The 23,629-nt window shown below is 37.6% G+C and overlaps 1 protein-coding gene across 1 annotated transcript; it reads right to left on the bottom strand.

The window, feature by feature from the left end:
* Positions 1-1,861: 1,861 nt before the first annotated feature.
* Positions 1,862-12,605, bottom strand: LOC121739108. The gene is made up of 13 exons (XM_042131439.1): positions 12,504-12,605; positions 12,026-12,131; positions 10,906-10,991; positions 7,917-8,062; positions 6,875-7,007; positions 6,138-6,264; positions 4,637-4,704; positions 4,026-4,146; positions 3,724-3,839; positions 3,287-3,475; positions 2,594-2,733; positions 2,215-2,344; positions 1,862-1,995 (listed from the first exon to the last, which is right to left on the bottom strand). The coding sequence occupies exons 1-13, from the start codon at positions 12,574-12,576 to the stop codon at positions 1,955-1,957; spliced, it is 1,476 nt and encodes a 491-aa protein (XP_041987373.1). The 5' UTR covers positions 12,577-12,605; the 3' UTR covers positions 1,862-1,954.
* Between the last annotated feature and the right edge of the window lie 11,024 nt (positions 12,606-23,629).

A 23,629-nucleotide genomic window follows, 5' to 3' on the forward strand; every position in this document is an offset into this window, starting at 1 on the left:
TAATCTAATATAAAAATACAACTACTTTTGAAGCTGTCCAGCATGTCTCATTTATCTGTTACATCGACTAAACGCGATGACGATCGGGATGTAAGTTATATTACAATCCTTAATAAACCTACATGTGAAAGTGTGTCTGTCTGCATGGGCGTAGCCCATAAAGTTAATATACCTAGGTATACTAACTTTATGGCGTAGCCAGTATTCAAGGGGGGGGGGTTCAGATAAAGAAAATCCTAGACTTCGAATTCGTGATTTATATTATGATTTATGAATTATGAGTATGAAGTAAATATCTCACAAGCCACAACTATAGTATTGAAGGTGAGGTAAGTAAAAATTAAAAACAAAATATGAGCGAGCGAAGAGGGGAGGGGGGTTTTAGCCCTCTCCTGCCCGTACCTTGCTACGCCCATGTCTGTCTGTTTTATTCACCTGTATAGTCTTTTTGATTTTTAAATGTATTTACAATATTTCAGAAACATGCTGAGAGTATACAAGAGTTGGAATCCGTTAGAGCGCTCAATAGAAGCCTCACTTTATACTTGGAACACCTGAGAGTGTTCCGAAAAAACCTGACAGAAGCAAGTAAAAATATGGAAGAACTGACTAATGTTAACAGGCAATGGGATGACTTGTTGACTATAAGTAAAAGTAATAGGTGATTATTTTGTGAATAATAGACTATCATCATTATTAGCCCTTTATTAATAAAAATTAGAGATGTGCTGACTAGTCACACATATGTACGTAGTAGGCAACATGTAGTTCAACGTTCTGAAAATATTTGATTCAAATTTTTTCAGAAATAAAACAATTTTTGTTTTATTTTATTTTTATTTAGTTGGTAAAGCCGATTATCCGGCCACTTTTGTGGTCGGCGAATAGTCGGCAAAAACTGCCAACCATCTGCCTTTTTTTTACTATTATTGAAATTATATTTAAAAAAAAACCTTGATTATGTTGAAATTAAATGAATTGTTTCTGAAATCACTGGCTGGCAAAGAAATATCTATTACCTACATTTAGATATTAGATATGAAAATTGTATCTTAAATACGAAACATAACAATTAACAGCATAATAATAATATTTTCCTCAATGAACATTTATAACGAAAATCTATTCTTATTTAAAATATTATAAAAGACTCGGATTTTGGTATTAACAAATTAGGTAAAATTTATAAAAGCACATGATGTACAGTCAAAATATTATAACCTGAAAACCATCAACTGTATCATGACGTGAACATAACCAAAACATGATCCAACACGTTCACAGGCTGTGTATGCGACTTGTCCCCGAATCAGCAGTAAACGAAGTGTTACGGAAACATCCGAAACCATGATGTCGGCCAAAGTCATGATCGGCACATCTCTAATAAAAATATTTACTCCATGCTAATATTAACTGTTATCACTTATCATTGACTGTCAAGTGCCTTTTTCATCATATCAGACAAAGTCAGTAATTAACCCACCAATCCCCAAGCGGCAGCCGGCTGCTGCATAACAATTGAAAATCTATTGGGTCTGCGATACCCATGATGGAGGTGTTAAATGAAAGTATTGTGTAAATATTTTAAATATGATTGAATACAGCAGTGTTGTTAATCTAGTAACTACCAGCGACCCATTTCTACTGTGGCCATGCTAGCCACAGTAGAAATGCGAAAGTATAGAAAAACTGTTGAGAGCTATACGTGGGAGAGCCATGCAATGGCACGAATGGGGCTCGACTGGAGAAATACCACGTTCTCACAGAAAAGTTTTTATTTTATGGTTAATGTAAATAGGATGGTAAGAATTTAAAATAATAAAACATTTTTATGATTATATTTTTTATTCTTATGTTATTAATAACATGATTTATAATAATGCCCCTATAAAAGTAACTTTCTGTGCTATTAAGTGTTAGCAAACACTAAATCTAGATAATTTTCTTGATACTCTTATGCCATGATTTCAGAGGGCTGTGCTTTTGGAGGTTTCTCTGTAAAGAATTGGATTAAGATGTAAGTTTATTATTGGTGACATCAAATTTTATTGATTTTTTTTATTGCACAAAATTATAAAAAATATATACTTACTAAGAAATATTCAGATGTCTTTATGTGAAAAACTTAAAATAAGCTAGTTCAGTATCATCAAATGATTAAATGCTTAACAATGTTACATTTCTTGTTCTCAAAGGGTATTCTCAAGAAATTACCTATCATGCAGATGGAGTACTGTGGTGTGTCACACGGTAGGCCGTACACCAAGCCATTCAAATGGTCCTGTCTGTCCAAATTGAGGCATGAGTTATCCATGGTGAAGTCCTCTTCCAGCCACGGCGCCATCTATTGGTGAATAGACAAACTAGTCTTTAAATGTGTACCAGGGGTTATTATAATATTATGTTACTTCACGTCGTCCCCTAAGCTAGGAGGGAGGTGGCATATGAAATGAAAGTATATTATGTGAAAGCCAATATAGTAAAAAGTAGGTTAAAAAGTCGAAACACTTCCTTTAGCGATGCATAAAATGTAATGGAAATTTTTGCGACTTGTCTCATGTTTTGGATCATAGATAGTATTATCATAACTTACGTATTTTGTACGAGGGTTGACTGTTTTCGGATCTGGGATTATTTTGTCGTTTGTAGGGTTGTACCAGTAGTATGATACTTCATCGGTGGCTGCATCTCTTGTCATGTTTAAGCGCCCTGATATCCAAATGTGCTCCACAGCTATGAGAAAATGTAGAATATAACCAGGTAAATATTGTAAAAGCGAAAGAGTATGTCTGTCTGTTACCTCTTCTCGCCCAAACCGCTGAACCGATATTGCTTCGTATCCAGGAGATACTTTGAGTTCCGAAAAAGGACATAGGCATTTTTTATCCCGGAAAAGTGTAATGTTCCCCCGTGTAAAACGAATTTTGGCGCGACAGAGTTGCGATTATCCTCTAGTAATAAAAAAATAAATAGCACCGCAAGGCACAACCTCAATGTCTTTCAGAACTCATCGTTTACGTCTCTAGCCTGGTTTCTAATGTTTTTTAATAGTTATTTATTTATCATCATTGTTGATATTGGTTATTGTTTTGACGAAAGCCAATAAGAGGGCTAGGTCACTAAGTGGATAGGACATCTCTAGAAAATCATAGTCTTGAAGCACGTAGAATTTCCATCGTTGACTCAATAGCGCACGAATAAGTTAGAGTATTACAGAAAAATGCGATAGCGTTACTATCGCATTTTTCTGTAATACTTTAGACACGAGGCCGCTTCAGCAACTTACGTTCATCCTTATTTTCACCCATAACGAGCAGCAGTTGAATCAGAATGTCGTTGCTGTCGATAGCGGCGAGGGTTCCGTTCATCTTCAGACAGTTTTCATGAGCGTGCTGCCAGTAGAACTGCTGGCGGACCAGCACGTAGTAGTAGTTGTCGTCACTAGGTGGCGCTGCCGTTGTGGACTCTGACATGCCTGAAAGAGCATTTAGAAGCTTATTACAATTATGTATATAGGGCCATGCAATGTATGCAATTAAAACCCTCGTAGGCTCGTAGGCTTCTGTTTCGTCTTTATACTTAATGAAATGTTATTGAACTTTAAAAAAAGTACTGCTCTTTATATTATTTTAAATATGGAAAATGAAAAGGAATCAATATTGTTACGTCTATCCGATTATAGATGGCGCTTTTAAGTGTAAATGAAACAAATCTTCAGAATACCTTGGTAGCAAATAAAGTGCATTCTCCTTTCACACCTCGCTTCCAGGAACACCGGTGACCTGGCCGTGTGTCTGTCCAGTAATAGGCAGCCATTTTGTTTGATTGTTGAGCCCTCCCTGAAAGATATTTTAAAATGTCTTAAAAACCACATTATTCAGGACAACAGAAATTATAACCCATAGAGTCCCAAATTGTTTGGACAGTCGACAGGGACCACGGATACCTAAAGAAAAATGGTGGCCTCAGCCGGTCTTGCGGTTGACGAAAACTTGGTATTTAAGTACTTGAAATTCACTTCGTACCTCAGTGGTGGCCAACTTGCAACCCCGTTTAGTGCAGGTGGAGTAAAAATGTTTACTCCACTGTCGATCCAAGACCAAACTCCTAGTTCCCCTTTGGCGCCAATCCAAGCGTTTTCAATACCTAAAAAGATTTATTAAGGTGATCGCACATTTATCAGCACGCACCCGCCGAACGCGCCGCATTTTGTCGAACCTCGCACATTCAGCCGCACCATACGCGCCGCATTTCGTGTACTTATATGCGGTGCGTTCGACACGTACGGTGCTGACAAATGTGCGATTCGATGTAAATTCGCACCTTGTAACTATCGTGATAAAGCTTATAAACGGTTAGAAAGAAAGTCATTGAAATCGTATAAGGGTAATCATATCTTCCAAACTAAGAGCTGCTCTGGCGACAAAAAGTCTAGGCAACGTTTCTAGGTAAGTCGGACATACTTTGTGAATGTAGCTTACGCGACCTTACAATCTGGGTGACATTAGAAACCTGGTAATGTGATAAGAACATGTCTGGCTGACCTAAAACTTGAAGCGTTATCAAGATTCAAGTGTATCGTTCTTGTTACCTACTTGACGAACAATTTACAATAAGTTAGGAACTTGTTACTCACTTGGTCTGGCTTTTAGCATCGACATTCCCAGTTTCTTGAGGCACTTGGTTGATGCGACATTTGCTAAGCTGTAAAAAGTTTTAGAATTTAGCATAAGCCCTCAGTAGGCTGCCATAGCCGTCTTTAAATCCTATATCTTTACTTGGTACATACCTACCTACCAAGCAGTACCTAGTGATGACTATAGGATAAAATGTGCTGTTGTGACTGTTTGTTACCTCTTCACGTTAATAACGCCGATCCAATTTGGATAAAATTCAGTGATATTAAAGTAGGTAGTAGATATAAGTAATAATATGCTAGTTTGAGTCCTGGGTGTCATTTACATAGGATGGTTTATAATTTTATTTTTATTTTTATTTTATTTCTTAGGAAGACTTACAGTTCATTAAACTTAAGTAATAGTAAGATGAAGTTACAATTTAGAACCAATTACAAGTCTTCACATATGAATTACAATTTTGAAAAGGAAATATTATGCTCACTTAAGGCTACCTATTAATCTACAGATTATGCGAACAACAAGATGTAAATTTACAGCGGTGGTACTAAGGTGACATTAATTTGGGAAAGATTTGAAATAAATATTCGCTAGATGTTTTCGTGTATTTCTAGCACTGGTGCAAAAGATGTCTATATCGTTATTGTTTTTAGTTATTTCATTGAGGGATGCACACGATCTGGGAAAGAAAGAGTTAGCACGGAATCTGGTGTGAGATAGTGGGACATGAAGGGTGTTAATGTAGCGAGGATGCGTATTGTTGGGGACTTTAAGGTATAATGGGGAAAACAGTTCCCGTTATTTTTCGCACCATGAACTACTGAACATGACGACATCTTGTTTTAATATAGGTCCGTCTATTACGGTGATACCTACTATAAGTTGATTCATAGGCAGATGGCAGACCTACGTAATTTGGTCGCGTTATGTCAAACCCAGCCGACGGATCACGAATTATTTATTTTAAGGCTGGTTTTACAGTGACGCGTACCGTCCGCGCCGATCGTAAGCGCGGCTCGCAAGCACGCGGATGACCCGCTCGAAACTATAAACGAGTTCAGTGCCGCGCGGTTTGCCACCTCGTGCAATCGCAATGAGAAAAGCGCGGCCGAAACACCGTCCGTCCGCGCGTTTTGTTTACTACCGTATGTAATGATCAAGCACTCAAAGCTCGATGACCGCCACGCTTACCAACCGCGCTGGCAGACGCGTCATTATAAAACCACACGTCTTAAATTATTGACACCTATTTGACCGAGCTTTGCTCGGTATTCGATAAAACACGAATAAAATGACATTTTCTAAAAATGATTCCTAGCTAGATCGATTTATCGCCCCTGAAACCCCCATATACTAAATTTCATGAAAATCTTTGGAGCCGATTTCGAGATTCCAATTATATATACAAGAATTGCTCGTTTAAAGATATAAGTCCGACTCAATGACGTAGGTCCGTCAACTGCCTATGAATCAATTTCTTCGAAGTTCGATGATACATACGCCATGCCGTGCAGGATGCAGTAGGCGGCGGCCTGGTGCCAGTCCAGCCGGCCGTCGTACAGTCGGTACAGCCCCCCGCGGCACCGCACGCTCTGCAGCTCCGCGACGCGCCGCTCCACACGGGCCTCTGTAAGTTACCCGTAAAAGTGACTTTTGTATAGCGACCCATGATGCCGCTCGCTAGTAAGTTAAGTATAAGCTATTTATTCCAAAATTGACGTCTGAGAAGTGGAGACTTGACGGGGACCACAGGGGACTAACTAAATGACCGCAAAACTTACGAGTTACGAATTACGATACATACAATTTCGCTTCTTAGGTACCTCATTGGTGGTCAATTTGCAAGATTCCCGTTCAGTGCAGGTGGAGTAAAAAATAAAAATATTTACTCTACTGTCGATCCAAAACCAAACTCCTAGTTCCCCTTTGTCGCCTGCTTGTGGCGTAAAAGCTAGTGGCGTAAAATGGAACCTATACTTAGCCCTTGTCATAAAGTGGCATTTTATTTGAAATTTTGACGGTTAGCCGCGGTAAAGATCAAAACGGTATTTAAGATAATCGAAGATATCTCGACGTAAGTCGTTACCATTTATTTCTAGTTGAATTAGTCAGTCGAGTCTGCCTTTCTATGATGGTCATTTATAGAATATAGAGTAATAAATATGGAAATAAGTAGAGCACTTTTCGGTATGAAGAAATCTTAGCTGTTGGCTCAAGTTAATTGGGAAAGAACTAACCTCTTTCGCATGCGAACGGTCTCTCAATAAGGCAGGGCAGGTCTAGGAACACGGGATTGTCGTGTCTGACTCTCTCCAGCGCCACGCAGTCAGCACCAGCATCCGGCACTGGTACGTGGGTTCTGTTCAACCACTGGAAACATAAAGTTGGGAACTACAAATATCTATCAATCCTAACTATAAGAGCCGAAATCGGCACGATTATAATTTATTATTGATGGTTCACGTTGATACAGTAGCGACCGCCAGTATCACTGGAATCTGCTGGATTAGTAGGTGTAGTGTATTGATAAATAAAGATGACGCTTACTTAGGAGTGGGGGGTGCTTGGGGTGGTCGCTCGACTTCGGTCTGATGATCACTTCTTCACCAGCCATCACCAGAGTACTAGTGTTCAGTTATACGTAATATTCTGTGTTTAATTCACTCGCCCAGACATTGTACATACTGTACAGTAGATAAGTATTATAACAAGCTCAGCAACCACTTCAGCAACCATACCGCGTCTGCCTTTCTGTCTGTCTCTTTCATGCTTGCTCTTCATCGACGATATACCTACTAATATTAATTATAAATGCGAAAGTGACGTGTCTGTCTGTCTGTCCGTCTGTCCGTCTGTCCGTCTGTCCGTCTGTCCGTCTGTCCGTCTGTCCGTCTGTCCGTCTGTCCGTCCGTCCGTCCGTCCGTCCGTCCGTCCGTCTGTCCGTCCGTCCGTCCTCTTCACGCAAAAACCATACGAAACCCATTTTGCTGAAATTTGGTATAGAGATAATTAACTCCCAGGAAATGATATTGGATATTTTTTATCCCGAAAAATGTACGGTTCGCGTGATAAACTAATTTTGGGGCAACGGGGTTTAGGGCGTCATCTAGTTATGAATTAACTTCAAAGTTCAAAGTATAACAAGTAGAATGTAGATATTGTGTAATAACATGTCAAGTCCTTCAGCTACTTATCACGGGGCCTGACTGACATGATCACGGGGTCAGACTGACGTGATGTAAAGCGTCCATAGATATTATTATTATTATTATAACATACCAAAGGAAATCTTTGTCCTCCATCCTCGTCCTCATTCGCCAGCACATCAGCCGCCGTCCGCCGCAGCTCTACACCGTGACTCCAGCGGTAGCCCTCGGGGTCCTCGCTCGAGTCCCGTCTCGCTCCCACCCACACCGAGTCTATACCTAACGAGTGGGATAGCAGGTTGCATTTCTATCGTATGTACTATCCGAGAAGTTGAGGAGAGAGAGAGGAGAGAGTTGAGTTTCTAGGCAGATTAGGCACCTACGTAGTTTGGTCGCGTCATGTCAAACCCAGCCGGCAGATCACAGATAAAACATTGAATTGACATGATCCGACCAAATGACGTTGGTCTGTCAACTGCCTAGGAATCAATTTCCACATGGTACTATCAAAGAATGGTACTCTAACAGACGATGGATCTATGGGTATACGGTACGAGTATACGGATTACGGTATACCGTATAGTCAATGATATTCGTAACTAGATAGTGTCTGTCGGCTGGACTGTGGAGTGTGGACATGATATTAACCGACTTACCGCCGTACTCAGAGACATTTAATTACGATTAACCTTCAATTTAATGAACAGTTTGACAGATAAATAGATAATGTATGGGGCTTATGTCAAAATTTTGAATTAATTACAATTAAGCAATTAATGTTCCACTCTGAGTGCGGACGAAAGTAACGTAAATCCGTCATAATATTATCTATGTGATATCTATTACCTAGTAAGCATGTGCAGCAATTACTTGTGAATTTGTAAACTTTGCAAATAGTGTGAGCCGTGAGGCAAGCGTATCATGTTATTAATATCTGGTACCCGGCACAATTATTGTAATTAAAACCATAGTACCTAAGTAAAGTAGAACATCTACAACAATTCTGCTGGGTTAATAGAGAATTGATAATTAATGTTTTAATTAATACTCAATACTTTAATACGTAATTGAATAACTTTATTTATCGTAGAAAAATGCATTTGCATGCTTTTTATCGTAGGGGACTGCCGCGGTAATAATAATAGCTCCCACACCGGTTTCGGTGACGGTGGCCGGTTTAATTGAAACCAAGCCAGCTACGCAGGAGTAATTTTATAGTGCCCAAGTGTGTCCGCAGTACACAAGAGCACTCTCTATTCCTTTACTCTCATAACCCAATGGGACGGAAGACCGACACGACCGGCGAGAGATCAGGTGCAGGACCGACTTTTTATATGCCCATCCGACGCATGGATCATCTTACTTGTCAGACAATCAGGTAATCAGCCTGCATTGTCCTAACCAAACTTGGAATTTACATGTTTCCAACGCGGGAATCGAACCCACGACCTCCGAGTCAAGAGTCGCGCTCTATACCACTAGACCACGGAGGCGTTAAACTGCCGCGGTAATGATATTGCAAAGCATTTAACAACTTATGCAGTTACACATACGTCTAGTCGCACGCACACAAACACCGTGCTGAAGTCTGACAACCACAGATTATTAGGTCTATGCTGGCAACGGCGGAGTAGGGGGTGTGAGGTTTTTTGTTACGGAATTTCTTGATTCGGTCGCCGCGCTCAAAGCCCGCGGTAAAAGCTATGCAATAGCTTTTTAGGGTTCCGTAGCCAAATGGCAAAAAACTAAACCCTCATAGATTCGTCATGTGGTCATGTCTGTCTGTCTACCCGTCCATATGTCACAGGCACTTTTCTCCGAAACTATACTATTGAAACTTGGTAAGTAGATGTAGTCTGTGAACCGCTTTAAGATTTTGATACAGAAATGGAAAAATTATTAAAAATTTTAGGAGTCGTCATAGATACAACTGAAACAAAAAAAGGTTTTTTCATATATAACCTATGCGTGTGGGGTATCTATGGATAGGTCTTCAAAAATCATATTGAGGTTTCTGATATAATTTTTTTCTAACCTAGATAGTTTGCGATAGAGACTCTTCCAAAGTGGTAAAATGTGTCCCCCCCCTCTAACTTCTAAAGTAGGGGCATGATAATTATTCTAAAAAAAATATATTACTACAAAAACTACCATCAAAAATTGGTTCGAACGAGATCTAGCCAGTAGTTTTTTTATACGTCATGAATAGTTAACCTTAATTTAACTTTCATTAAATCAACTGAAATATGAAAATAAATCAAAAACCTCTTAATTTCATAAAAATAAACCTTATTGCTGCTGCGGAACCCTTCATGGGCGAGTCCAACTCGCACTTGGCTGGTTTTATTTAAAAGTCTAACCGCTCCTTTCGATAGCAGAAACAAAACTTTTCTTTTCCTCTTGTTAGCACCGATAACAATTTTAGTAGCAAACTAGTAACTGCCTATTTTAAGAAATAAGAATATTGCGAACCATAAATTACCAATTTGCTCTGTTCGGTATAACGCGATTTTATTGCCGCGTAAGATAAATGATGGGAAAATGAGCGGGAAAACGCGAAAAAATATTATCTTCATCGCCCGCATTGTATCATAACAATTTATACAATTATAACGGTAGATATATCCCAAGAACGAAACAAGGCATACGACATTACAATAATTCACAATCAAGTATGATGGATTCTTCTTTTTGCAACGTGACGCGTCTATAATGCGAAGCAATGCATTTTTAAATTAAGAAAAAACACAAGACCCTTGACCCCGTGGTCGTGGGCTGCCTATTCCAACTTAATATAATATAATGTATTATGTAAAGAATGGCTCTTTAGTAACGCCCCGTCAGGTTACAATGCGACCTGACCCTAATAGGGAAAGCATGAATGCACGAAGGTCTACCTTTGCCGGTTTTTAGGGTACCGTACCCTTCAGTATGGTCAGTATTGGCATAAAAGCACAAAATTTGGCCTAATTTTACTCTATAATGGTACGGAACCCTTCGTGCGCGAGTCCGACTCGCACTTGGCCGATTATTTCTAATTCATAAAATCTAAATTATAATATGTACGTAAGTGTAGTAATCTGTGGTAAGTGTTGCAGTACTTAGTTTTTTTTGTTACTTACTAAACTGAAGTTCTGACAACGCTTCCGCTAGAAATCCCGCTTTCTCCTTCGAATCTAAAATGGCGAGCGAACTGTTGTGGTGGCCACTGAAAGGCAAATTAATAATTACAACATAGCAAAGGGTCATAATTCTATTGCATACCGTGTATAGATAAGTCCTTATTTTTAACCGATTCCAGAAAAAGAAGGAGTTAATACGTTCAGCTGTATCAGCATGGGCGTACCCAGGTTCTGGGCCAGGGGGGGGCAAATTACCCAGGTTCTGGTGCCAGGGGGGGGCAAATACCCCAGGTTCTGGTCCAGGGGGGGGGGCAAATCAGATTTTTCATAAGCTAGGTGTTTATAAAGAATAAAAAATTAATAATTTTTAGTTGTAAAAATATTGTATTGCAAACAAATGGCCAAAATTCGTTTTTAATTTTTATAGATAAAAGTACTAGATAATATACTTAGTAGGAACGTCAACATGATTCGGGGGGGACAGCCACCCCTGCCCCCCCCCCCTCGGTACGCCCATGGCTGTATGTATTTTTTTTAAACTAGATGACACCCGCAACTCCGTCGCGCCAAAATTAGTTTATCACGCGAGAACCGTGTATATTTTTCCGGGATAAAAATTATCCTATGTTTTTTCTTGGGACTCAAAGTATCTCCACACACGTTTGAGCGTGAAGAGGTAACAGACAGACACACTTTCGCATTTATAATAATATAATAATAATAATATCTATGGACGCTTCACACCACGTCAGTCTGGCCCCGTGGTAAGTACCTGAAGGACTTGTGTTACGGGTACTTAATAATTTTATACGATACATACATGTAAGATTTTTATTATATGATACACATATTTAATACACATCCACGACCCAGAAACTTTGAAACCTTTTTGTTCCGTCGGCAGGATTCGAACCCGAGACTCCCGGCTTGAGCTACCAACGCGCTCACCACTGAGCCACAGAGGTCGTCATTTATAATATTATTATACTTTAGGATATACGGAGACCTTTGTCCAGAAGTGGGACAGCATATTATTAAGCTCTTCAAAATAAAATGTAAGCATGGATTTCAAAAACCAGTCAAATGAATGTAGGTGTTGTAACAATATTAATGTTCTTACCGGCACAACAACTGAGCATTCTCCCAGGAAACTGGCAGGTTCTGGATTATGAACTCCTTGTTGTTGAATACGTAGCTCTCCCGACGATCCGAAGACAGTAAGGGAACTAAAATTTCAGAATATTATAACCATAATGGAAAATTATTTTTGAAATATGTATTATATTACCATTTACCATCTTAAACTAAATTTAGAAATTCGTCAATCGCACGGGAAGTGGCAACCGTACATTTTCCGAAATTATAACTTTCCTTAGTACCTCCCCAAGACACGCAGTAATCTCCATTTCAAAAATTTTTAAAACCGACTGAAGACTGAAGAGGCAGCAGACGTACTAGCAGGGATTTTGGGAGTCCAGCTAATCTGTGCTTCGGCGACACTCTCCTATTAAAAGCTTTTTAAAAATTTCTATAGTAATAAAATTTACCTACTTTGAAATTTAAAAACTAGGTAAGTAACTAATTAATTAAAAACTTACCTCGATATTGCTCATTATAGCTGGCGAGCGATGATTTAAAAAGTACAAAAAATGTTATTCGAAACACAAGCATTTTGTGCTGCGTCTGCCGTCCGCTCTCGCACACCGGCGTTTTAATACCTACAGCAGAACATTCCTAGCCATTATAAAAGAAAATAAACAAAGGGAACATTGATATAAAATTAATGAAATAGACAATACACTGAAAAAATAAGCAACGTCATATGAAAGAGTAGAGTTTCAAATGATATCATCATCGGCTCATATTATAATGTGTGCATAGAAACGGGATACCTGAGTGTATTTTCGTGTGCGATTGAAAGAGAAAAGGCTATTGGTCAATGACCTAATTAAACTCCATCCTGCGCCAAGCATTAGGTGGAATTTTACTACAATTTATTGTGATTAGTCGAGATCAGAATAACATGGGACCTATAGAAAAATACCATTTTGTTAATGAAATTTTTTCAATGGATAATAATATGTATAATATTGCAAACTGCTGTAGTTAAAATAATAATAATAATAGCTCCCACACCGATTTCGGTGACGGTGGCCGGTTTCATTGAAACCAGGCCAGCTACGCAGGAGTAATTTTATAGTGCCCAAGTGTGTGCGCAGTACACAAGAGCACTCTCTATTCCTTTACTCTCATAACCCAGTGGGACGGAAGACCGACACGACTGGCGAGAGATCAGGCACAGGACCGAATTTTTACATGCCCATCCGACGCATGCGTCGGATGGGCATGATCCATGGATCATCTTACTTGTCAGACAATCAGGTGATCAGTCTGCATTGTCCTAACCAAACTTGGAAATAACATGTTTCCAACGTGGGAATCGAACCCACGACCTCCGAGTCAAGAGTCGCGCTCTGTACCACTAGACCACGGAGACGTTAAAATAATAATTATGTAGGTACTGTAAAATAAGTTTTTCTACTCATATGAGTTATGACGTACCTACTAGATGCCAGATGACGGCATGACGCCCGCAACTTCGTTGCTCCAAAACTCGTTTGTCGCGCAAGAACCGTTTTTTTTCCGGGATTAAAAGTATCTCATGTCCTTTCCCGAGATTGAAAGTGTCTCCAATCTCTATACCCAATTTCAGCAAAATCGGTTGAGCGGTTTGGGGGTGAAGAGGTAACAGACATACAGATGGACACACTTTCGCATTTGTAATATTAGTACGGATTTATGTCTCTTCTAGTATTCAACATATATCTACGTCTCTGTAGTCAGGCAGCTTATGAATGAAAATGTTTTTAATATGAGACCATAATATTTGGAAAATATTTATAAACCGTCAAGCCGAGTTCTTAAAAGAACTAGTCACCTGATTGTTACCAGTATAAATTCTCGAGACACGAGGATATTAGAACATAATATAATTACTTATACCATTATAATATCTAGACGTACTAAGTAGAACAATTCTGCTAAAATCTAAATAATTGGATGTGGTTTCGATCAATGATGTGGTTCGATCATAAAGTTAATATAGGTACCTAGCGGAATAGAGCAACAACCTTCCACAATTGGTTTTCATCTGTGTGAAAAATATGTGTACGTATACACTTACACAAGCATGATTGAACATGAATTATATGAGATTAAATTGTCAACGTGCGGCACGTGCCAACTAGACGTCAAAAAAAGAGTGCTGCTGTCATGTATCACACGTCTCTTTTTACCACGCAGTATTACTGATAGTGATATCTCTTTTGCTCAGGCCATTGTTTCTCTATTCCGCTAGGTATATTAACTTTATGGTTCCGATCCTGTTTCGATACAGTCTCATAAAACAAAAATTTCGAAAATCGGTTCACAAACGGCGAAGCAATCGTTGAACATACAAAAATAAAAAAAATATCCACAGCCGAATATATAACCTCCTCGGTTCTGGAAGTCGGTTAAAAATGTCAGACGTCGCGAAATGAAAAAACCGGCGAAGTGCGAATTGGACTCGCCCATGAAGGGTTCCGCAGCAACAATAAAGTTTATTTTTTATGAAATTAAAAGGTTTTTGAATTATTTTTATGTTTCAGTTGATTTAATGAAAGTTAATTTAAAGTTTACCATTTATGAAGTATAAATAAAACTACCAGCTAGATCTCGTTCAAACCAATTTTCGTTAGTAGTTTTTATAGTAATGTATATAATATATTTTTTTTAGATTTATCATGCCCCTACTTTAGAAGTTAGAGGGGGGGGGGGGCACATATTTTACCACTTTGGAAGAGTCTCTCTCGCAAACTATTCAGGTTAGAAAAATTTTTTTATTAGAAACTTCGATATGATTTTTGAAGACCTATCCATAGATATCCCACACGCATAGGTTAGATGAAAAAAATTTTTTTTTGTTGGTTTAAGGTTTACCATTTATGACGTATAAAAAAAACTACTTGCTAGATTTCGTTCAAACCAATTTTCGTTGGTAGTTTTAATAGTAATGTACATCATATATTTTTTCTAGACTTATCATGCCCCTACTTTAGAAATTAGAGGGGGGGGGGGGGGGGGCACAAATTTTACCACTTTGGGTCTTTCTCGCAAACTATTCAGGTTAGAAAAAAATTATATTTGAAACTTCAATATGATTTTTGAAGATCTATTCATAGATACCCAACACGCATAGGTTAGATGAAAGAAATTTTTTTTTGTTGGTTTAAGGTTTACCATTTATGACGTATTAAAAAACTACTTGCTAGATTTCGTTCAAACCAATTTTCATTGGTAGTTTTTATAGTTATGTACATTATATATTTTGTTTAGACTTATCATGTACTTTAGAAATTATAGGGGGGGGGGACACACATTTTACCACTTTGGAAGAGTCTCTCTCGCAAAATATTCAGGTTAGAAAAAAATGATATTAGAAACCTCAATATGATTTTTTAAGACCTATCCATAGTTATACCACACGCATAGCTTAGATGAAAAAATTTTTTTTTTGTTTCAGTTGTACATATGGGGACCCCTAAAATTTTTAATAATTTTTCCATTTTTGTATCAAAATCTGAATGCGGTTCATAGACTACATCTACTTACCAAGTTTCAATTGTATAGCTCTTATAGTTTCGGAGAAAAGTGCCTGTGACATACGGACGGACAGACAGACATGACGAATCTATAAGGGTTCCGTTTTTTGCCATTTGGCTACGGAACCCTAAAAATGTGGAATCAGTGTTTGACGCATGTGAGAATACTATTTTGCTGTTTGACAGGCTCCAGAGTCCTCACTAGATTTAGGGACTGTTTCACCACTTCCTGATAAGTGCCGGATTGGCTATCCACAACTTATCTGACTGATACTCCGTACTTCATCTGTCAGCTAAGTTGTGGATAGCCTATCCGGCAACTATCCGGAAATGGTGAATTAACATCAAACAGGTCCTAACTATATTAAAGTTGAATTTAAACTGCAGAATCCGATTAAAGGTTTTCTGCCTTATTTATAACAAATCTTAGTATTTAGTGCGTGTTTTTAAAGCGCAGAAAAGTCTTTACGTTGTTTATCATATTTCAGAACATTTGTTTCTATTACGTCATTATGTAACCAAAACCTGTTGGATCTGGTCGGCTTTATGCGAGTTCATTAATTTTAAATGGCGTCCCTCCGCTTTGGTATAACAAATTCACCATTATGTACTGTGAAATGTTTAAATGCATATGATTATTAATAGGCATATATTTTGTGTTAAAATATTAGTAGACTTCAAATTATTACCTATGAAATTCCTTTTAATAAAATTTTGGTGTCGTGATGCATGTTGCCCTTCGAAACGGCTGTACCGATTGTGTAGAAACTTAGGCCCGATTCGACCAAACTTGAAGTTACACGAGTATAACTATCATGAGAATAATTTTACTCCTTTAATTTACTCGAGGGTATTATCGTTTGCATTTTACCAAGTTACTCAAAGAGTATGAAATAAAATGTCGATTATAGTTCACAATGACACCGACCGTGACAGTTGACACCCTGTTGTGCAACTATTCTCAGTTTAATATTTACTCCGCCAAAATAGCCCGTGTAAATATTAACTCCCGTGTAATTACCTCATTCTTGGATTAGAAGTTGGAAAAACGCAAAACCAGCTTACTCTTAGATTAGGAGACAGTTATACTCGAGTAAAATTTTACTCCAGTTTGGTCGAATCCACCCTTAATGTGCTAAAGTCTAAACAATGTCTCCAAGACAACGTCTGAAATAATAACAGTGAGCTCAATCACTTTATTATTCCCACACTGTGTATAACAATACGTTTTCCCAGGTGTAGATAGATAGATAGATAGATAGATAGATAGATAGATAGATTCTTTATTGCTCACATTAACTAAATAATACAATAATGTTACTAAAACTAAACATAACAAAAAACATAAATGTGGGCAAGGGCGGCCTTATCGCTATGAGCGATCTCTTCCAGGCAACCCTACGAGAGAGGAAAATTTAAACTAAAAGTAGTAGGTATGCGGGGTAAAGAATACGTCAGCTAAATTAATAAAAAATAAATAATAATAAAATAAAAATGACAAGAATATTAAATAAATATAGTTTACAATTGGATATCAAACTGAGCAAAAACACTATAAGTAATGTAATGATTGTTAAAATAAATATATTTTATAGACTTACATTCTACTTGTAATATTACATACTTATAGTTGTATATTACATACGTGTAGTTATTATAGTAGGATGTACCATCGAGGAAATCGATTCCTAGGCAGTTGACAGACCTAGCTACGTCATGTGGTCAATTCAATGTTAGCTGTGATCGCTCTGATGGATTTGACGTGACACGACCAAATTACTTAGGTCCACCATCTGTCTAGGAATCAACTTCTCTGATAGTACATAAGAAAAAATAAAAAAGATAAATTGAAAACAAGTAACATTGGTGATAGTTGTATTTGAAAAATTTGAAACTTCTTGTCTCAACGTCGCAATGCCATCCAATTTATTCTGACGCGGGAAATTGTTTTTATGATTATGAGAAAATGAAAACATTAATGGCAGCTCTTTTACAAAATTTTAAACTGAAACAAATACAATTCAAAAAGTCTATTTTTGGCCGCAACAAACCTACATACACTTATGTGATCTTCAGGTTTTCTGTAGGTCGGCTATATGTGGCTGCGACCGGCAGCCCTGGATTTATAAATAGGCCGTATATGCCGCGGCCTAGGGGCGGTAGAGTCCTAGGGTAGCGGCAGATTTCGTTCATGGGGTGATCGGTTGTTAACCGATTTTCGATTTTTTCTTTTGGTATATAGGGTATCATCCCAATTTGGTATTATATTCACAAAAGTGGTGATCTGATGAAGGATTCATAAGTAATCGAGGGAACTCCTCAAAACTTATAGGGAAACATGTGGTGACTTCGGTTTCATGAGAAGTATTCTAAGCATTTGCTACCAACAAGTAAGATTTTGCACCGAGATATACCTGGTATACCGTGGTTCGGAAGGTGCTGAGAGAACTCCTGATTCTTTATAGATACAAGTTTGGGAGTTTCGGTGTTGTTTTAAGAACAGAAAGCATATGCTACTATGCAAATTACATTCATCATCATCATGGTGATGATGATTATACCATTTCATAGTCTTTTAGATCGAGACTGTTTCTGTAAAATTCCTAATTATAATATATGTAACGTTATAAATTCGATCATTACAGTGAATGAACCGAGTATTACAATGCGCACATACAACGTGTAACATTTTGATACAACTTGTAACGCTAATGCACTTTTATATACTTATTTAATACTTACATACAATCTATCCATACTTACTTACTAATATTATAAATGCGAAAGTGTGTCTGTCTGTCTGTTACCTTTAACCTCTTCACGCCTAAATCGCTGACCTGTTTTTGCTGAAATTTGGTATGAAGTCTAAACTTTGCGTCCCGGTGTAGGATATAGGATACTTTTTATCCTGGATTATTATTTTTTAACAAAACATTAAAACCGACTTCCAAGGCAAAGCAATATTAATAATAAAATAATCTAAAAAGTATGAAATAAAGCTAGAAACAAATTATCGGACGCATCCATATGCCGCGGCTGATAGATGCGTCTGAAGACGCATCGCATTGTGAACAATGTGCACAGTTCATCCGCGGACGTCCGCGGATGCAAAAACTAGGGTTGTTGAGGAAGCGATTATGAGGAAGAGGAGGATGAAGAGGAATTGTCACGCGCAAATTTAGGGGATGCGGATGAGGAAGAGGATGTTTTTTTGAGGAAGAGGATGCGGATGAGGAAGCGGAAGAGGAAGTACGTCCATATAGTACAGCGTTTGTGGGTGATTACGCCCTCTTGTGCCCACAAGGCTGAAGGTCTTAAAGTGGGACTCAAAAAAAAGACGGGGGTACACTCCGGGAGTGCCCGCAGAAGTGAAAACTTTATTATTAACGTTGTGCATTATTTTTTTAACCCATTTTTTATGAAAATCGATTTTAAAAAAAATCGATGTTTTAATTAATCGAAAACCTTACAACCGATTAAATTTTTAACCGTTTTTTATTAAAATCGATTTTTTTAATTAATCGAAACCCTTACAATCGATTAAATTTTTAACCCATTTTTTATGAAAATCAATTTAAAAAAAACGATTTCTTTTAATAAAAAATATCGACAAACGAAAAAAACAATCGATTGTTCGATTAATCGATTTCGATGTTACAACACTAATCTCAAACCGTCTTACGGTTTTTCGATCAGCACGAGAATTGCAACGCGAGTTTCACAGTTTTTACCCATCCGGCATCCCACATCCCACCCACAAAAGTGCTCAACGCCGCTAAAGAAGTTTTCACTTAAAAAATGGCGGCGTTTTGTAGAGGCTGGGGGCCGGGGGGGGGGGGGGGGGCTAATGTTACCGACAAATTTGTGGCAAAATTCCCTTAATTTGAATTAGGAAAAGAAAGTAGGTGAAAAATATTTTATTCTCAAAGTGGGCAGTGGACAAAAAAGGTCTGGGAACCCCTGATATAGCATTACACTTCGGTCTCATTTCGATTTTCGATAAAAGAAATCAAATTATTAGATTATTCGCACTGCGTGCGTAGCTGCGTAGTGCGCACACGCTTAAACAAAACAACGCTTGCTATATTATGTCAATAAAATTAAAACAAACAAGCAAGGAACAGCGCGGGTGGCGAGAGGGGAGGTCTCGCTCCCGTTCGGTCCGGCATCGCGCTCTGGCGTGTGCGTTGCCATGATTGCCGTTACGCGACGCGCATGCGCAGTGAAATTCCTTATAAATTCCTCCTAAATTTTGAGGAAGCGATAGCGGAAGAGGATTTTTGTATTTTTATTTATGAGGATGCGGTAACGGTTGAGGAACCCAAAATATTGCGGAACTTCCTCATTATGAGGAAGAGGAAGAGGAATCCTCAGCAACCCTAGCAAAAACATCCAGCCAGCCAGATTCTGTTCAGACGTCCGAACGCTCAAGGTCGCGTCCGTACATCCACCAGCCGCAACTAATAGATGCGTCCATAATTATCGGACGCATCCATAAATCGCGGCCGAGACTCTAAAGCTAGAAACAAATTATAGAATTTGTTTCTGGCTTTAGAGTCTCGTTGCTATTGTCATATTATTTTAGCAGAGTAGTCAGAATTATGTCTATTGTGATTTTAGTATGCGAAAAGGAACCAAATTCAAAACGGTTGAAGTATTTGAGTTACTTTTCTTTAGTTTTTATTATTCGTAGGTTTTATATAATATTATGATAATAATAGGCTATTTGCTTAGGTTTTTCCTTTTTGGCAATTAAAATAACTCTCAAAAATAGAAACATCGGCGAAAGAATTACTCTGATATCTAAAAAACTCTCCAAAATATAACAATTCGAAAATCATATAAAATAAACTTTTCCAAAACGCTCCATACAAAATGTCAGCACGCTAATGACGTCACACGCTGCTAGTTTGTACGCATCGTGGGAAGACTTTTGTTCGACAGCTATATTTAATATCGCGTTTATAAAAGTGGTTTCATAAGAAAAACTGTTAAAAATTGCATAACCTATCGAATGGTATAAAATATTTACAAATTAAAAAAAAATCGACTTGAACCTCTAACTTTGAAGGCTCATACTAGGGCCAGAATAAATATGTATTAAAAAATCCAAAATATGTACTAATATGCCAGAAAGCATATTTTGTTTAGGAATAAAAGTATTTTTTTATTATTATGTTATAGGAAATAATTACTGTACCTACATATTATAACTAATTATTTATTATTTTATTTATTAGAAATACATTTTAAAAATGCTTATTTTTTACCATTATAACTTTATTTTATTTTAAAAAATCTGCTAATCTTTGACCTTGGCAACATACGTATTGACGTTTATACAGTGTCCTAGTAAATCTACCATTTAAGAAATTGATTCATAGGCAGGCAGGTCCACCATATGCCTATGAGTCAACTTTGATAGTACAAAAACGTGGCAGCAACTGATATGCGATCTGTCGCGCTTACCCGTGGCTCGTCTGCGCAGCACTTAGAAAATATCCGAAGATGTTTCACACGTGTGAAGAGACATAAGTATCGGTGTGGTAATGCGATGCACAAGTAATTACAGCCTCATTCCCGACGGCCCGGCTGTATGAAGGGTTTAATTGACAACATTTCAAAATTTTAACATGGCTTTTTTATTATTTTATATGAAAGTAGACTTAAAATAAGGCGACACGTGTTTCTTGCTTTTTCAAAATTATGTTTTTATGATACCTAAAAAATAGATTTTAATCCTTCGTATTCTAAAGAGACGTAAGCGCCAAGTGACGTCATACTTACGTCTGAACGGTTAATTCCATTACACTTTAACAAAAGAAAAAATCTGTCAATGTAAGTTTGTTACGTTTATTATGACGTCTGTCAATGTCATCGTCAACCTGGAGGATAGGTAACCAATGAGGTAATGTCATTTTTTAGAAATGTCAGTGTTGACAGGTGGTTGACAGTGACGTTTTTGTTTTTATGCTTCATGTTGTCTTTTTAAAACTATTTTACACCAGGCAAACAAACTGTATGATATTATGCCGTAAGTATGACGTCACAGCGTATTTTTCAGTTTTTATTTATTTTCTCAGTAAATAAGCAATATGAAAATGTTTTGAATATTTTTTTGATATCAGGAGAAGAAACTAAAGAAACGGTATTTTTTATTTTAAGGCTTAAAAATTTTGAAATGTTGTCAATTACAAAAATCGCGGTACAGACTAGTCTATCGCGCACAGGGACCGTGGAGCCGATGTATGTTCAATTTTTACTTAGACAAGGATGAAAATGGTAGCATGTAATGCAAAATAAATGAGAGCTAAATATTAATGAGAATTTATGTATTTTAAATTCAAAAGCTTAATGCCTCGATCCAGGTTATGGTTGTAAAAAAATTACCAAAGAAAATTGCGTAAAATTAAAAAATTTAAGAAAATATATGGAGTCCCCAAAATATAAAATAGTGTGCGAGAAGATGCTAATCTATACTAATATTATAATTCTGCAGAGTTAGTTAGTTAGTTTGTTTGTTTGAACGCGCTAATCTCAGGAACTACTGGTCCGATTTGAAAAATTCTTTCAGTGTTAGATAGCTCATTTGTTGAGGAAGGTTATAGGCTATATTTTATTACGCTAAAACTAATAAGAGCGAAGAAATAGAGGAAAATGTGGAAAAAACGGGGGGAAATTATTTGAACGGGCTTATTTGAGCCCGCTGATCTCAGGAACTACTAGTCCGATTTGAAAAATTCTTTCAGTCTTAGATAGCCTATTTATCGAGGAAGGCCATAAGCTATATTTTATCATTCTAAGACTAATAGGAGCGAAGAAATAGAGGAAAATGTGGAAAAAACGGGGGAAATTATATGAAATTGCTTATTATCTTTTAATAACTACTGGAGCGATTTTTATGTTATTTGGCAAACGTGAAGAATAGACCACGTATAGCGACATAAGCTATTTTTTGGCGGAAAACTGTGTGGTCGCGTGAAATTCCTAAATTACGCAAGCGAAGCCGCGCGAAACATCTATATATAATAAAATCGTAGGAAAGTCAATTCTGTACATTTAATATTTTTGTACAATAAATAATACTTGGGACGTGATCTACTATGCTAACGCAGACGAAGTCGCGGGCAACAGTTAGTGGATTATATGTAGCTACATACCCCTTGTTCTATTTGATGTTAAAAACGTTCAATACGCTCAAAATGCCTTCAATTTTGTATATAAGTATTAAAGATGTGTTATGTCATATCTATACTAATATTATAAAGCGGAAGAGTTTGTTAGTTTGTTTGTTTGTTTGAACGCGCTAATCTCAGGAACTACCGGTCCAATTTGAAAAATTATTTCAGTGTTAGATAGTCCATTTATCGAAGAAGGTTATAGGCTATATTTTATCACGCTAAGAATAATAGGAGCGAAGAAATAGAGGAAAATGTGGGGAAAACGGGGGAAAATTATTTGAAAGGGCTTATTTAAACGCGCTAATCTCAGGAATTACTGGTCCGATTTGAAAAATTCTTTCAGTGTTAGATAGCCCATTTATCGAGGTAGGCTATAGGCTATATTATTAATCGTAGCGAAGAAATAGAGGAAAATGTGGGAAAAAGGGGGGGGAAATTATTTGAAAGGATTTATCTCGCGAACTACTGGTGCAATTTTTTATGTTATTTGACACAGATAAGAAGTAGACTACGTGAAGGATCATAGGCTATTTTTTGTGGAGTAATTTGTCTGTGAAATATCTAATTTACGCGGGCGAAGCCGCGCGGAACGTCTAGTCTTTAATACTTAAACTACGATGCCAGCTGTCAATCAAAATTAAAAATTTTGATCTAAATCGTTTTAAAAGATGATCTAAATTGGACATTTTTAAGAGCTACGAATGCTACGCGGATCCTCATTGCTCAAGTACATCACCTTTGACGTACTGTGGCATCGTAGCTTCCAAGCAGATTTTTTTTAATAAAAAAATAAAGCAACACCTCTCCATCTCATCTATAGTCCTCCCACCTGTTACACGGGTCTCAATATGCAGCAATATAAGCGTGGTCCCAGCCGCGGCCGCACCACTTCCCTGCCCG

The sequence above is a fragment of the Aricia agestis genome, chromosome 2, assembly GCF_905147365.1.
Source record: "Aricia agestis chromosome 2, ilAriAges1.1, whole genome shotgun sequence".
NCBI lineage: Eukaryota > Metazoa > Arthropoda > Insecta > Lepidoptera > Lycaenidae > Aricia > Aricia agestis.